Consider the following 17,391-nt stretch of genomic DNA (forward strand, 5'->3'; position numbering starts at 1 on the left):
ATCAACTGTCAAACTTGTCAGCACTCATAATTAAAAAGTTTGGCAGCACTGTAAATTTTGTTCATATGTTTTAGACAAAAACGTGTGTTTAACTGCAATTTCTTGCAATTCAGATATAATTAGTTATTGTTAAATATTAATAAATTATTTTGTGTTCTTTTAAACTAGTGAAAATATATTAGCCACACAATGGCAAGTGGAAAAAATGTTCTCCAGTTTCATGAAATGGAATTGGATGAACGTCTACTGAAGGTACGCAATGCGAAATATTTGATATATTAAGAAAAATATAATGTTTATCCTTTTTGTAGGCTATTTCGAAGATGGGTTGGCTCCAGCCAACGCTTATTCAAGAGGCAGCGATACCTTTATTGTTGGAAGGTAAGGACGTCGTAGTGCGTGCCCGTACTGGTTCTGGAAAAACCGCCGCATTTGCATTACCGCTTTTACAAAAGCTTCTAAATTCAAAATTAAATGCATCAGAACAATGTACCAGCGCACTGGTACTGTCCCCCAGTAAAGAATTATGTCAGCAAACACGCACTGCAATGGAACAAATGGCCGATAAATGTGGGAAAGTGGTTCGCATTGTAGATCTTTCTTCTAGTGATGTTGTCGCTCAACGACATGTGCTCTCAGAGCGTCCAGATGTGATCATATCAACACCTTCTAAAGTACTGGCACATGTGCAAGCGGGCGCTTTGGATTTGAAAAAAATTGAAATGTTGGTAGTGGATGAGGCAGATTTGGTATTTTCTTTCGGCTTTGAGAAGGATTTTAAAAAGCTTGTAGAACATCTGCCTCCAATTTATCAAGTAAGTAAAGAAACCGCTGTATATAAATATGCTTGCTTAAAGAATAATATATTTTAGGCAGTGCTTGTATCCGCTACTTTATCAGATGATGTGATGAATATGAAAAATATTGTGCTACACAATCCAGTTGTATTGAAATTGGAAGAACCTGAGCTAGTGCCAGAAAGTCAACTTACACATCAGCGCATATCAGCGGAAGAAAACGACAAACCTGCAATATTGTATGCTTTGCTGAAACTGCGTTTGATACGTGGCAAAAATGTAATTTTTGTAAACTCTGTGGACCGTTGCTATAAGTAAGTTTTTTAAGATTTTTTTTTTTTACTTATGCATGATGAAGTTTTAGTTTTACGAATGAATGCGCAACTTCTAACGAGAATTTGGCGTATATATGACTTACTGTCTAATCTTCTCTCTGATATCAGTTTCATGCTTACGTATAATTTGCTTTTTTTGTTTCAATCTAATATAATCTAATTATTTCTGCTGTAGGCTCAAACTATTTTTGGAGCAGTTTAAAATAAAATCATGCGTGCTCAATTCGGAACTGCCAACAAAAATTCGTATACATACCATTAATCAGTTTAACCAGGGTATTTACGATCTGATAATTGCGTCTGACGAGCGTATGTTGGAAAATCCTGGCCGCAATAAAAGCGATCGCGAATCGGGCGCCTCTCGTGGTATAGACTTTCAGTGCGTATCGAATGTAATAAATTTTGATTTTCCCATCGATGTCAACTCTTACATACATCGTGCAGGACGTACGGCGCGTGGCACAAACAAAGGCAGTGTCTTATCACTCGTTAGCTTGAAGGATAAAGAGGCGAGTGACGCTGTTGAGGAGCGTTTGCGTAGCGGCTACATGAGCGAGGATCAAGTTATCAAGTAAGATTAGTTGATATAAATATTTCATGTATGCCAAAATTTGTTTGATTTTTTTTTAACATCTGGATTTTCTTTCCTTTGTAGAAATTACCAATTCAAATTGGAAGAAGTCGAGCCTTTCCGTTATCGCGCACAAGATGCATGGCGCGCAGTCACACGCATTGCCGTGCACGAGGCACGTTTGCGCGAAATCAGAATAGAAATTTTCAATAATGAAAAACTGAAAGGTTTTTTCAATGAAAACACGCGAGATCTGCAAGTACTCCGCCATGATAAGCCACTGAAAACAGTAAAAGTGCAACCACATCTTTCACATGTGCCAGAGTATATCGTGCCCAAGGCACTTAAGCGTGTGGCAACAACAGCAATAACACGCGCTCCCAAGCAGTCACGCGGTTATCACTCCACGGCGAAAGCGGCTTACGAGAGTCAAAAGGATAATCCATTATTATGCAGCGAAATCGATTATGGCCGCAAGCGCGGTGGCGGTAGAAGAAAATGATATTTTATTTTTTTTTATTAAGTTTTAGTTGTAATATAAAATAAATTAAAGGAAAAACTATTTTTTGCATGATCTTTTCGCTTATATACTTGTATATAGTATGTATGTTTTATTCAGAAAATGTTTATACAGATGTTTATCTTAAATATGTAGCAAGTAAATATGAATTTATGTAAGCATTTGTTATCACTTAACGAAAACACTTCTAAATACTTTGTACGTTAATTCTACGTATGTATGTATGTTGCTTTTTTATGAAATTTCATACCGCGAAAATAGGCGGTTATTCAAGAAACAAAATTCGCCTTGTTTTTGCGTAAAACTTCACAAATAAAGTAGACTGACTTCATGTAATAATGCTTTAGTAGCTCCAATTAAGTAACTACACAGGGTACAATAAACTTAAATCGAGTTGTGGACGAGCTAAAAAGATTGTAATGAAAATTCCATCGCTTTTGTGAAACAAAAACTAATTTTTGAGATAATTTAAAGTACACGAGCTGTTTCCAAAGCGTCTAAATATTATTTACACCGAAATGCGTATTACCTTTGTTTTCAGGTTTAGAGGTTGTCGAGCATGACTTAAATGTGGGTAGTAATAAATAATTAAATTCACTTTTTCAATGCAATTACTTTCAAAAGACGTATTACGCACTTAAAGCTTTGTTGCTTTGTACTTTGGCCGCCCATACAATCACTTCCTCAAACGAGTTTTCGGCGCCGAGGCGGCAGCCTCGATGTGCCAACTAACGACACACTCGCACCGGCTTGCAACATGCCACCCGCAGGCAATTGTAAGTGTTGTACCATTAACTGCGGCTGTTTTTGTAAGAGACTCTCTGCCGCCAAACGTTGCTGGTGTTGTTGTTCCTGGTTGTCGTCGTCATCATCTGAGATCAATGAAATGCTTAAATCGCTGGATAATTTTAAAGATATGGGCGGCGGATTTGGCGAGACCATTGGTGGCGTATCCACCAGTTGTCCCTTACGTCGTACTGGCGCTGGTTTCTGCTGTCCATTTGCAAACTCCGATATACCACAGGAGGCCAGGCCTTCACGCAGTTTTGTTAATGATAACTCATAAGTACGATTAGCAATAACCGTATGTACGGTGGTTTCATCGGGTAGCATAGGAAACAACTCGTTGTCATTAGACTTGAGACAAGTGCCGCCTGCTGTTGATGAGCGTGGCACAATCGATACGGTAACTTCTTCATCAACTTGTGCACTGTACGGTGTTAAAAGTGTGGGATAGGACGTATTAGATTTAGTAGGTGAAGGCGGATGTACAATTTGCAAATTGTGTGTGGATGTGGGAGATATAGTTGTTGTTGGCGGCACGGTTTCAGTTGCAATCGTTAATGGGGGCGAAAACACGTTATGGGTAGAAGATTCTGCGAGTGGCTCTACTAAAGATATATCCATATCACTTTCATCACTTAGAATTATGCTCTCATTATTGACAATAACAGGTTGTTTATGACGTTTCGGTTGTTGTGATTTACGTTTACGCTTAACACGTCTTGGCATTGGCGCTACAGAAGCAACCGGTGGTGGCGCAGGCGGGTTTTGTAAATTCTGTACAGGAATAAGCGTTATGTTCGGCACTTTTGATACTTCAATAGCGTGCTTGGGAAAAGCGTAGATTTGCGTAAATAGTTGCTTGGGTGCTGAATGTACGTTCGAAATTGGAACGAGTGGTGGTGGACCATCGGAAATTGTCATTGATGCACATTTTGATATAACAATTGGCTTTTCTTCAGTTGCCTTAACATCCTTATTATTATTTTCGATTGTTTTTTCATCTTCATCTGATAATAAGTCAATTGTTACGTCTGCACGTAAATCACATAAAACATTTTTGCGGCGCTCAGTCTTTTTTCGTTGCAATAGGTGATGCTGCTTAAAGCCCGCCGCCGCCAACAATGCCTTGGCCCAACGGAGACGTTTTTGTCGCAGACGTTTGTTGTCGAATAGTGATGGTGAGATATAAAAAGGACCGGAATGTTTTTGAATTGCATTTTGCTGTTTATTGTTGCTATTAGGCGTAACTGCTTCTGTTTTATTTTGCTTTGATGGTGTTACTGTAAACGAAAAATTTATATGATATACTCATCATTTTAGACTGTCGCAGTCGAGCTTAATTTTGAAAGGTAAACAAACCATTTGTGGCATCCATTTTGACTTTTTAACTTAATTTAGAATAAATAATTAGTATTGTAGGGAATGTTGCTATAATAACTCGCAATAGTTATTATTACTCGAAGGTACAGTCCTTTTGCAACTTGCATAATTTTGCATTTCAACCTAAATCACAAATTTCTCTTTGTCGACAATACATTTTCACGTAAGCTATTATACTTTTGTTTGACAACTAATTAAGTGCTTTATTTATTAATAATATACTATTTAATATTTAGTAATGGTATTGAAAACATAAAATATTGTAAACAATTGCAGTATTTGTGTTTATTTTGTTCTTTTTTTGCTAAGCTAAATGAAACGCATTAGGGTTGCTTCCTGCAAATGTTTGTTGAAATGACAACAACCACTTGATTTCTTGGTGCAACACTGCGTTTATTAGTGTTACCAGACCTTATCAATAATACATATTAAAACATTTTCTTAAAGATATAAAGCCAATATATACAAACTTTTTTGAATTTATGTTTTTACTGAAATATTAAAAGAGATAGTAGGATTTTTAATATTTTTTAATTGTCTTAGATTAATGCAATATATCTCAAGAGTATTGTATCAATTTTAAGTCGAATGGAGCAAAATTGACAAAGTTATAGCTATTTTTGTACCAATATAATGAACCTTTTTCATCAGTATGCAAAATTTTAAAATATTTTCCCCACTCACTTTTTCCAAGTCAGTACCTCTCAAACTTCAAGACCACTGCACTATTTTTTTTAATCCTTCAAAGTGTTCCCAAAAACTGAAAAAAAATTAATTTCAAAAACTTCCCCAGCGTTATTCGGGCAAAGCGATTATATTATATAATTTTGTCTCAGAAGTTCCAAATCCGAGTTATGAGGGGCAAAATAGTTCAAGTATTTTCCGAAACTTTACAGATTAATTGGTGTCATTGCCGTATATTTTAATATTTTTCCAGAAAAAATTTCGATTTTTGTAACTAACACAACGGATTAATCAAGGAAAATCAAAATATTTCTGATTAGCATTTTAAATATAGTTGGCAACGCGTAAATTGCAGACTCGTTAATTCATGTTTTTGGGATTTAAACATTTATTTATTGCGCCTTGCTCCTTGCGCCACTAACAACTAAATTCAACAGCAAAGGTTCTATTTTGATCGGAGATAAAATTAACAAGCCAGCTAATCAAAAAACGAATTTGGTGCCAACTCTTTTATTTGTTTTTCAAATCTGAGTTGCCTACAGTAAAACAGCAATTGTATTAGCGGCTTAAAATTTCGATCGATCTAGTTGGTGTAGATATACATACATATGCATGTTGAAACTCTGCTCTCTCTTCCGTATCCGGTTTAATGTAAAGAAAATGATGAAATCAACGAATAATTTTATTAAAAATTTTACTTGTACGGAAAATGTATACTAATTTTATTAAAAAGTCAAGTCGGAAATTTATACTATAAATGAAAAAAAGTAAACATATTTTTATTTAAATACTATAAAAAAAAAAATACTTCACATACGTTTCTTTGTTATTTACAATAAAAGTTAGTGAGCGGTAGCTAACAATTCTTTTATTACTTGCCATGGTGTGAACAGACATTAATGCACGCGCCGTTATTCTTCCTTTTCGTGTTTTGTTCGTTAATTTGACAGGCAGCAAGAAACTTTCGCGCAATGTGCAAATTTCAATCAGTAGTTTAATTCTTCAAGTAATTATCGAAAATAAAGTGTAAATGTGTTGATTTGATCGGAAAGTAATGTCAAATAGTGATTTGTAGTGTCGTAAAATGGAAATTTAGTGAAGTGTGTTTAAATTAATGAATAGCGACTGCGCTGTACATGCAGTAGCTTATGGAGATTCTGGCATTGATCCAAGTTTGTTAAATATAAAAATGCATGAAAATAAAGTGTGAAAGTGAAAATTAGTGTATTTATTATAAATATCCTGGGTGTTATAATTGCCTTTTTAATATAATTAGTGGCTATAATCAAATTAAGCCAGTTGTGTGTTTTTTAAAAGTGCGATAATAATGGGAGCTGTTTCTGGTTATTGTTGTTGTAAATGTTTGTGGTGCTGCCGTGGTATCCGGTTAGGTATTGACTATTTCCGCTCTGTCCAATTATGTCAAGGTAAGTTTATATTTAACTATTTTTATTATATCTAAGTCTGCCAATATATTTTTTTATAAATTTAGTGAAATAAATATACATATGTACATATTTTAGTGATTAAGCAAGCAACAGCATTGTTAATCATTCTAAAAAAAATCATAAAACGACTAAAGTCGACTTTTCATAAATTTGTAATCGACTGCTTAGTCAAGTTTCCGACTATCCTTAGTTAGTGTGCCATCACCACAACCAAATAAAATACTATTTAAATTTAAATTTATTTCCTAAATTTCATTAGACATTGTCAATACTCGTGTATTTCCAGCTTAAACGAAATTATATAGAGAAAACCTTCATCCTCTATTCACAGGGAAACTTCTTAATGGCGCTATATGATTATTGATGAAAAGTAGTTATTCGGGTTTCAGGTTAATTAGCCACAATTTGTGCGATATATGTATGCTCAACTTACTTTCAAAATTTACAGAAAATAGCGGTATTTCTTAATCTTTAATTTGAAAATCCAGTTGTCACTGTTTTAACTTCTAATTGCGTACTACTTATGTGTCCGTTCATATATAATATTGCACACTTCCATATTGCTAAGGAGCAATTATTCAGTCAATAGTTTGGCTACGGTTTTTAACGAAAATTAAATTTGTAATTACGAATACCATATACATACATATGTATGTATTTCTCAATATATTTGGCATGAAAATTTAAGCGATAACTATAATTTGTATGTACGCAATCTAGAGAACTAACTATCGATGATACTTATCGACAAAAAGCAATCTATCCTTTATAAAGTTTTTTTCGGAGCAATTTAGTTCTGTCGCCAGAACTGTTTGTTGCCGTTTGATTATATTCACTTAAAAATTTTTTATAAAACGATTCGATGAGGTCTTTGTCAATTTTGATGCAGATTTTGCATTTCACATAGCCATAAAAATTTTTAATTTAATTTAGACCCAATGCTCTTGCTAACAAGCTACAAAGTTTAGTAGATCAAACCTGGTGGTATTGACCCGTGTATTCTGGATTAAAGGAACCTTATGACGCATGTTAAATATACGGAATATATTGTACATTGTGCACATTGTAATATCACCCCTGGGGATATCCTTCCCTGACTGGGAAGAGCATACTCAAGTTCCCATCTGGAGCCATACTTTTATCCATCATCTTTTTAATAGTTGTTCACGCAACTTTTTTTCTATCGTAATGATTGTATTATTACTCTTTATTATTATTTTTTGGAGAGAAAATATTTTCGATTATTTTGGACTGTTCGTCTGGATGGATAGAGGTTCTTTCTTTCGAAAAGGAGTTTCATACTAAGTATCTACCTATAAAAAAAATGTTCACTATATACTTGTACGTCGTTGTAGACATTACTCATAGATAGATTGAAATTTGAGGAATGCACTACGTTCCGTGGTATATTGTGTCTTTTCCTATTATTAAAGGGTGATCCATTTCGAGGTTTTCTACTACTTTAAAGAAAAACACAGAAACTTCTAATTTAATGGAGAATGTTTATTATCAATTGAAAGAACATTCTTTGGCATTTATTTTCTGAAGATTATCTCTACCAAATGTTGGCCGCGGCTACGTCTCAGATGGTTCATCCGTTGAGTCCAATTTTCGATGACTCGTTATAGCATTTCGACTGGTAACTGGCGAGTAACACGCGTGATATTTTGCTCAAAAACATGTATCGAAGAGGAATTGTCCGCATAGACTTTAGACTTTACATATCGCTACAGGAAAAAGTCTAAAGGTGTAATATCACACGATCTTGGTGGCCAATCGACTGACCCAAAACGTGAAATTATTTGCTCACTGAAGTATTGTCTCAATAAATCCATTGATTGATTTTTAGTTGTGGAAATACGTCAGTCCGAGTTCCTGCGAACGGCGCCGAATACGGCTGCTAAATTTTCTTCACTGCATGCTGGACGTGGTATGGGTGATGGTGTTGCGAAAAGTAAGCTCTGTAGGGCGATTATGTTGACTATAAGTTGAGCGAAACGCGCGAAACACATTTTTTTGTAAAAAAATTGAACGAATTGCCAACTTTGATCTGCCAAAAGAAGGCTATTTAAAAAAGTACCTCTACTTGGATCGCGCGTTACATCACTTCGTTTAACGCAGTAAAATTAAAAAGGTTTAGTAAAGCTCCTGAGACCCACAAACTGTTTTAAATTTAGTGAACAGTCTCTTCAGGACAACCTTGCTGTCGAAGCCCCGGCAATTGTTGGCAGTGGCACTTCCTAATGGCCCCGTTGCGGGTTCTATCGGACTTTCGCCAAGAGATTGGCTAGCTCATTTCCGTTAACACCTCTAAGTCCACGGATCCATGCTAGTTTGATATAGTTTTCAATGTCTACCTGCATTTATATATATATGTATGTACATATATGCTGTTATTGATGAAGCGCAACAACACCTATACCAAATAATTTTAGGAACTACTGCCTGGTTGACAGGCTTTAGTCGTATAAAAACCCGAGTTTAATCCCTTTATCCAAGTCCGACAGTCTTTGGAGCGGAAGACTCTCCGTAATATATTTACTGTGTAGTGATTCCAGCCTTCCACATCTTTCTATTTTTTTGCTTTTATGGCTAATTAAAGTAGTTCCTAAAAATACTAACAGACTTTGAAATTTAAAAGCGATTTTCATTAGTTCGCAAGTAGATAATTTTCTCCATTTTATATTCAAAAGACCTTGAAGGTCACTACGCGCAGCAATGCGCAGCGTTCGTGCACTTCTTTTCTTGGCGAGCCACAATGTAAATATACTTTACATAAGCTGACTGGTTTAGCCGTGAGAAACGCCATTTTTCATGGGTAATCTGAGGTTCGTTGCACTCGACTGCGACCCCAAGAGGACAAGCAAAAGCCGAATATATGCGATATTATTTACTTATAATATATTATCTATATATTCTTAAGATATATCGCCCAACACCATAATAATAACGGTTGATTTGCAATGAATAAAAAATAACAATATTCCAACAACAAAACAGCGTTCGTATTTGTGTACACAAGCACAAGTGTATATATAAAAAACAACAACGTAAATGGCCATTTACCACACAGCGTCCTTCGCTCATATTCGTTAGCCGGCTACCAGCCATTCTACATGCGTTTAATTTATTCCAATCCCGTTGTAGTAGCTCAAATTGTGGCGAATACATAATGTAATAATTCCATGAAAACGGAGAGGAAGCAGAAAGTAAGCGGTGGCTGGCAGAAATACATACATACATAGACACTAAGAAATAGTAGAAGACGAAAAGAGGGCGCTTTCCGAGCGCAACCGAAGAAAAATGGCTAACGCATCCCCCATAAAGCAAAAACAACACAAGTAACCGTTACAACATTAACAACAACAGCGCTGATTATAGCAATAACAAAAACTAGGTAAAAAAACAACAATGAACATATTACAATAAATATAAGGGGAATTTGTAAAATACGCCATTTGGCGCCACCCCCAAAATTTGAGTAATTCACAACGCCACAGCGCCGCAACGCTTATGGGGTTACAGCGGAGGTAGCGCGGTTAGCTATGCACGCTAGTTGGCAGCCACCTCGTGTTTGTATGGTCGTGTAACGTTTTATTACTTTTCAAGAAATACCGCCGGCCAGTGATTGAGCAGCGTTGTGAGTGTGTGCTAAGTGCGCAGGATCCACTTGAGCGCCGCCGGAAGTGGGTTTGAGGTCCATAAGACATGGCAAGCTTTTACTCAATTCTAACGCTTTGCAGATTGAGTGCAACTAAGTGGGTTTTGATGGTTTTCAGAGTATTTTAGCAGAGAAATTAAGTTTTAGTTATCAAGGCGCTGTTGAGTACAGCGGTTTATCATCTGGCTTAAACGTGGGCTTATTTTTCAAGGAAGAACGTAAAATGATTCGTAACAAATATTTGGCAGTGGTTTTGTTTTCAACGCACTTGAGTGCGACGGTCGATTTTTGTATTATTATATGAGCTATTTACTTGTGATCTCTTGACTTTGAAAATGGAATTTTATTACTTAACATTTAATTAACCTTCCAGTCCATCTGAACTTTTTGAAAACCTCTCAATTTCTCAAAGTTCGTTTCTGTTTTCGTAGTTTAATGTAATGACACGTGAGATCTCTACACCATGCCATGTATTTTAATACAAATTTAATTTTTTAATACCACCTTCAAAATATATAGACTACTAAAACAATACAAGTATGACAAGCCCTAATCCAATTTTCTATATACTCGTACTACTCGCTATAAACCTCGACTGAGATAGCCTTTATGGCTTTAGTTCCTTTAGCGAATTTTGGTTTTTTTCGGGTTGATTTTTAGAGCGCCATTGATTGTTGGACAGTTTCGACGTAATATTCACAAACCCACCTCTTCAGTTATAATGAATTTGTTGAAAGTAGGACCCTCAACTATGTTGTCAAGAATTTGTTTTGTGAGATTTACATTGTTTTTCCAATAGAATACTTTTTGGTATACATAAGTCTAGCATTGATAACATCCCCAAAACATTAACCGAAATATGTTAAGTCAAAAAGATATTTTGAGATCTTCTGGTATCTCACTGATTGCAACACGACGATTTTCAAGAAATGTTTCTGTAACTTTTTTGATGTTATCGTCTTTGATTGAGGTGGATGGGCGACTCGCATGAGGCAAGTTTTCCATAACTTCACGATCTTCACTGAAAACTTTGTGTCACTCAAATACTTGTGGTCGTGATAAAGCAGACTCCTTTTGCAACATTTTCAATGATTCTGTAGTCGTGAATCCATTGGAAACACAAAATTTTAAACAAACTCGTTCTTTAAGTAAAAATCGAACTTTTCAAGTCGTCAACAAAAAGTTGCCATAGAAAGAAATAAAATTGTACTAATCTAGTAATAAACCAGTCCGGGTCAAATTTGATCATATTTATTAAAAGTTGTAGTAATCTATGACTAAAATTTTATTGACCCAGTCCGGGTCAAATTTGATCATATGCGATATACTTTATGTCAATATTTTTTCAATCAATTCGAAAGGTTTGTAGTTGCATCTACATTTATTGGCGGTACAATATTCAAAATAAATACCTCTTTCGAATTGTAGGGAAAATGCTGCCCCTGTTGCATTCACCAAAAGCCACTGCTTCTATGGTTATCTATATTGAAAATAAAAATAGCTCAGATGCAAATATTAAAAAAAAAAGAAATTTAAGAGTATTTCTTACAGTTCAAGTAAATCGTATATGTTTTTGACCAGTGTTTTTAAAAACGAAGAGCATTAAAAAGTTTAGGATTTGCCAAGGCCATGCTTTATTTCCCCTAAAATAAACTTTTATTGACATGGATGATTTTTATTTGCCCTTAAAGCCTCAGTTTATCGATTAGCAAAAAATTCAATCCATAAAATTCTTAAAATTCACATGAAAATCCTCAACATATGGAAGACTCAGAATTTAATTTTGCATTTTGCCATTACATTTTTCTTTTATTTCATTTTAACAAATATATGTTTTTAATTTAACAATAAGTATGTATATAAATTAATAAATTGATTTGTTAATATTGATAACCAATAATTAAATTGGTTTAGAAAAACTCTGGTGGAAAATAATTCGCTGAAAACAATAAACGGTTGAAATTTGAAATGTCTAAAATTGTAGTAAGTAACGTATACGCCATGTCAACACAATCACTCAATATAAACTCGTGCTCTCTATAACGTGAATATACATGCATCGGCATTGTAATATTCCTTGCAAAGCACAGTTATTTATATATTTATTAAATATAATAAATTGTAATTCATAATAATTGCAGTTTATTTAACGGTTCAGCACCGCTGGCCAAATTATTGGCTAAGAATGTGGCGATAATTAACATTAGTTATGCATAACAAAAGCAATAATAAACACACGCACTCACAAATTTACGCAGCAAAATTAGGCTTTTCACACGATTTGTGAATAATTGCTGCGCGCGTGCAATTGTTTAAATAAACAGCAACAACAAGCATAAAAACACTCCAAATTATTGCACTGGCAGAAAAAAAAAATTAAGCAATAATGAGAAGCGGCAACTAATTACTAACGCACACACTTGCGGCCAAACACTCACACAGCGCCGCTTAAATTAGTGACAATAATCGCACAAAGCAAACAAAAATAAATAAATAAACACGTAAACAATGGCGTTGGCTCACCATGTGCTTATGCGTGTGTGCATGAATATATGCATTTATATGAAATTAAATATGTATATATATTTGTATAAATAATTGTTGAACTCAGCGTGTATATTTATAAATATGTGTATATGTATGCATTGCTATAAACGCATTACGTGGAAACCCCTTACTGGAAACGTGTTCCACATGAGAGCAAATAAATATTGAAAAAGCTGCATAAGCGTAAAACGTATTACTTACGTAAACGTATTAACTTTATGAAGGAGATATGAAAACATTTTCCACCCACGAGTTTATCTATTTATTCTTGATAATAGAAAAAACAAAAGTTTTCATACTTGTGGCTTGGCGAATAGAACAAGCAACTGGCATAACAAATTGGAGATGTAACTAAGTGAAAATGCCCCTTTAAAAAGTCCTTCAGATACTTCTTTATATCGAATTCAACTGTATTATTTGTTGTTGTTTAAAAAGTACCATCTAATCAAATTTAACTCGGACTGAAAAAAAATTCCTTTTAAAAATTTTGTTAAAGAGAAATCTTTATTATTATATTTAAAATTAGCTTCTTCCATACACTTGCTATAAGCTTAGGCGGGGATGGCCTTCAATTGAACAGTATAATTTTGTTATTTGTTGTATATGTACCATTGGATCAAATTTAACCCGGACTGACAAAAAATACTGCATTTGCACGTATTTTAACACAAATCTCTATTATCGCCTTTAAAATAGGACTGGCCTTCAATGTTTTCAGCGAGTTTTGATTATTTCGAATTCGGTTAATTTTTGTATTGCCATTTGCCAGATTGTTGTACAGTTTCCACTGCATATTCATAAAATCATGTCTCGTTTAATAAAACGCTTGTTGAATGTAAGGTTCTCAGCTGTCAAGCTTCTCTTTTGCCACCTCTATACCATGTCGTTTTTACAGAAGACTCAGGTCTTTTGAAACGAGTCCAGCATTAATTAACTTCATTCACAAAATTTTGACTAAAATGGTTGAGTCGATCCATAAGAGTTGTTAAGATCCTCTGCTATCTTCTGTCTGAGTCGAACTTCAGCTTAGCGAGCTGTGGCGAATTGAAGACATCTTATAATCAGGTCGGGAAGCGAGATAACGACCTAGAATTGAATTTTGATAATAAGATTTTTTACTTTTACTACTTTAACAAAGGCATTCTAGATGTTTTTGGTTCTTAGAAAATTGAACAAGATATTACCTCAAGATATACAAAGGATTAGCCATTTAAATATTTTTTCCAAAAAATATATCAGAAGTCTACATTTACTTTTTTAGAGTCATCTTGCCACCTACCGAAACAATCAAATGGAGCAAGATATAGAGTTTTTTTATTTTATTTGAAGCAGAGTCGATACAATAACGTTCTGAATAGAACGTAATTCAAATGGCTTCCACGAACTTTTTGCACAGCGAATTTGATGAACCCAATTTTCGAGTACTTTTTCCACTAGAAAGACCAAAGACTTCAAATAATCTCAAAAGAAGTAGTCTAATGTCGTTAAATCACAACTTCTTAGAGGCTATTCAATGTCAGAATTTCTTGAAACAATCGAATCGGTGAAGACAATTTTCTTAAAAAAATCGTTATCGTTTTTAAGATGTTTCAAGGCAAAATCAGCACGACGATTTCGGTGGTCCAATGACTTCAGTTCTTGAGGGAGAGCAATTTTATACGAATGCAAGCTCAAATTCTTCTTAAAAATCCGCCAGCTTGTGGTTTGATACAGTACTAATTCTTCGTCCAGAACGTCTTGGACAATCAATAAATTGTGGTCTTTAGCAACACTTGATTGATTGACAGCAATATTTTCATTACTTCGAGCGGGTTTTTGTCTTTTTGGCACTTGAACATTATGTTAAGAAAATGTACGCTCGAAGTTTTCAACTGTTCGAGGAATAGTGAGTGCATGGGGATGATTATTAAGGCCATAAAATGGCAAAAGCATACGAAAAGTTACAATTGGAGAACGATTATTTTGATACGCTGTTCTTGCATTACTGAATACAAAGAAAAAAATTACAGACCATGACATATTAAAAATTGCCGAAACGACACTTAGAAATCATATCGTCCCTATTTTAAAACTTGGTATTATAAAAGCTCTGTCAAATGAAAAGTACTTGAGAAACCTCTAGTAAGATATTTAGTCTTCAAAATTAAGATTCAATATTGCTATCTATGGTGTTTAAGAAAGCTCTTCGAAAATTAATTTAATTTGAAATTTGTCTCATCCAATTTCGACGAGGTCGGACCATAGGGAGAGGGGTCATTAGAATCATGCGAAGACACATTGCACGCTGGTATATTTTATATGTCGAGGTCGATTTTGGATAAGTAGGAGTTTAATCTGCTACAGTATCCAGCCAGGATCACTCTAGATTCTCGGGTCAACTCACACTCTTCGTCTGCAATATGTGGTCGTTTGACTCCAAGTATGTCATTCACTGAGAGGGAGTCGGTGAAGTAAAGTGATGGCTTCACTGTGAATGGCGGTGTGAAGTAATCAAGGAAAGACCTTTGATGTGCCTAGGAGGCGGATGGCTTGGTCATCGTTTACGCCTTTTCATCGCCATTCGACCATGAGCGTTTTCGCTTGGCGTTGTTGTAAGTGACGGACCTTTCAGAAACGGAAATTCAGAAATGTATTGATTTCGTTGCAATTTAAAGATACGATTTCGATGAGGGTTTCTGGTTAATTCGTGCTTAGTTTTGCATCGAGCCTTATTTAACTGGTTTCAAATGTTTAGGTGCAATGTGTACATTTTGGCAATAGAAAAAGTGCTTACATGAGGGTCGGACATATAGCTTTTTTCAAAAAAGGTGCATCAAACACAATTTAATATTTTTATCAAAAACACTAAAATAAAAGTTAGTCGTGAAATAAAAAATATAGGGCCTACTACGTATATAGTCTAAATGCAGAAAGTATCTGATGTGGTATCTTCTAACGGTAGCAGAAGAGAACAGAGATACCATATGTGAAGCTAAGATCATAGATCCAATTCAAGAAAATATTTAATATTTATGAATAAGGCATAGAAGATGACATTGTCATTGTTAGTATGTAAATTCCTAAAGGGACGCCTCTAGTCAAATGAATTTATTATGCTCACGCAGAGTTTTCAAGCCAGGCGCTCCCGAATGCACGAAACGTGCAGAAAAAAACAATAATAATTGCTAAAATTTACAAGGGTCGCTTAAATTTAATGCGAAACACATTAATAAATTCACACCAAATGCGTAGGCACACTTCCACGCACCGACACATATACATATACATATACGAATATGTACACAATTACCGTTACGCACATTAGTTAATGCGCGTTAACATATGCACAGACGCCTATGCAGCCCGTGGCTATAGGCTTATGCCCCCACATAACATTTGGGCACACATACATACGTATGTATGTATGTCGCCATAGTCTCTTGCTGGTACGTGCCCGTTGCGCCTTATCAGCGTCAATTTGTTCACACTTGTCGCGCTCGCTGGGAGGTCACGCGGCATTGGCGTTTCGAGGCAATTGGGTTCGCGCTGCTTGACAGCGGAATGCTCGCATACTCATAGATACACACAGAGTTGTATTGGCATGGGCTTGATTTATATGGCATACAGCAATGGTAGACAACAGCGATTTGCAACACATGGAAAGTGTTTAATTAGCGAAATTTAAAATTTATGAACTCCACTAACGAAAGTGACCAATTTGCTAACAGAATTGCTACAAATGGTCACTTAAACACATATGTATATGTATATGCATATGTGAGCATGTATGTGTTTGTGTGAGTATACATACATACATGTATGAAAGCGCTTACAGTGAAGGATTTTTAGTATTACCGCTCGTTCGTAATAGTATTTCCAATAATAACGGAAATTAAAACGATTATGTTTAAGTTTATGTTTTTGCTTGGCTTCTTTCAAAACTTTACTTTTTTCAATGCTTCTACATATTTTTAAGGTATTTTGAGATAGTTTATTTTAAAGTACCCTGAACAAGGCATATTGAGTTTGTCGCGAAGTTTTAAACACTCAGGAGGAAACGTTCCTATAAGGTTAGGTTATGTTTATCGGATAGGTCAACATACCACGCATACACCAGTTTAGTCCTTTGCGATACCTGGAGATGGATGGACATACCAGTGGAGATGGATGGAGAGAAGTAGTCATTCTTTAGGATGCCTGCGCTTGACAAGAATTTTAACAGACTTCACTGCGACCTCATTATCGATACCTCCTCCAGTCCTTCAGGGTCCGTGGGGACCCTAGATGCTTACAGCGTAGTCTTGCTAATGCGCGAGAAGTACACAAAAGATCCTCCATTTTTTCCCTGGTGCCCTGCTCTAGACATTTCCTGCAGTCTTCTCGATCTGTTAGTCCCATCCTGAGGGCGTGTATCGCCAGGTAGGCACTAGGATCTGTTAGTCCCATCCTGAGGGCGTGTATCGCCACTAGGCAGTGACCAGTTAAAATTCCCATCATGTTCCTACAGTTTCTTCTATCGAGTGCCAATAGGCATTTCCGTTTTGGCGTTACTTCCAATCTTCCGTTTTGCACATGACTTTTGCAGTTTTGCACCCAGGTAGCTCGTTCCTTCGGGTTTTAACTCTCTTCAAGCTTCTGTCAAGATCATCATATAGACAAAGCATGAGTTTCCCAATGTTGATC

At 35.5% G+C, this 17,391-nt stretch overlaps 2 protein-coding genes across 2 annotated transcripts; one reads left to right on the forward strand and one right to left on the reverse strand.

Moving 5' to 3' along the window:
* The first annotated feature begins 81 nt into the window (after positions 1-81).
* On the forward strand, positions 82-2,505 carry LOC120774546 (probable ATP-dependent RNA helicase DDX56). The gene is made up of 5 exons (XM_040104277.1): positions 82-252; positions 312-815; positions 873-1,111; positions 1,308-1,703; positions 1,788-2,505. The coding sequence occupies exons 1-5, from the start codon at positions 190-192 to the stop codon at positions 2,203-2,205; spliced, it is 1,620 nt and encodes a 539-aa protein (XP_039960211.1). The 5' UTR covers positions 82-189; the 3' UTR covers positions 2,206-2,505.
* On the reverse strand, positions 2,466-4,663 carry LOC120774547 (protein a6). Its single transcript, XM_040104278.1, has 2 exons — positions 4,369-4,663; positions 2,466-4,289 (listed from the first exon to the last, which is right to left on the reverse strand). The coding sequence occupies exons 1-2, from the start codon at positions 4,382-4,384 to the stop codon at positions 2,908-2,910; spliced, it is 1,398 nt and encodes a 465-aa protein (XP_039960212.1). The 5' UTR covers positions 4,385-4,663; the 3' UTR covers positions 2,466-2,907.
* Positions 4,664-17,391: the final 12,728 nt, after the last annotated feature.

The sequence above is a fragment of the Bactrocera tryoni genome, chromosome 4 (assembly GCF_016617805.1).
Source record: "Bactrocera tryoni isolate S06 chromosome 4, CSIRO_BtryS06_freeze2, whole genome shotgun sequence".
NCBI lineage: Eukaryota > Metazoa > Arthropoda > Insecta > Diptera > Tephritidae > Bactrocera > Bactrocera tryoni.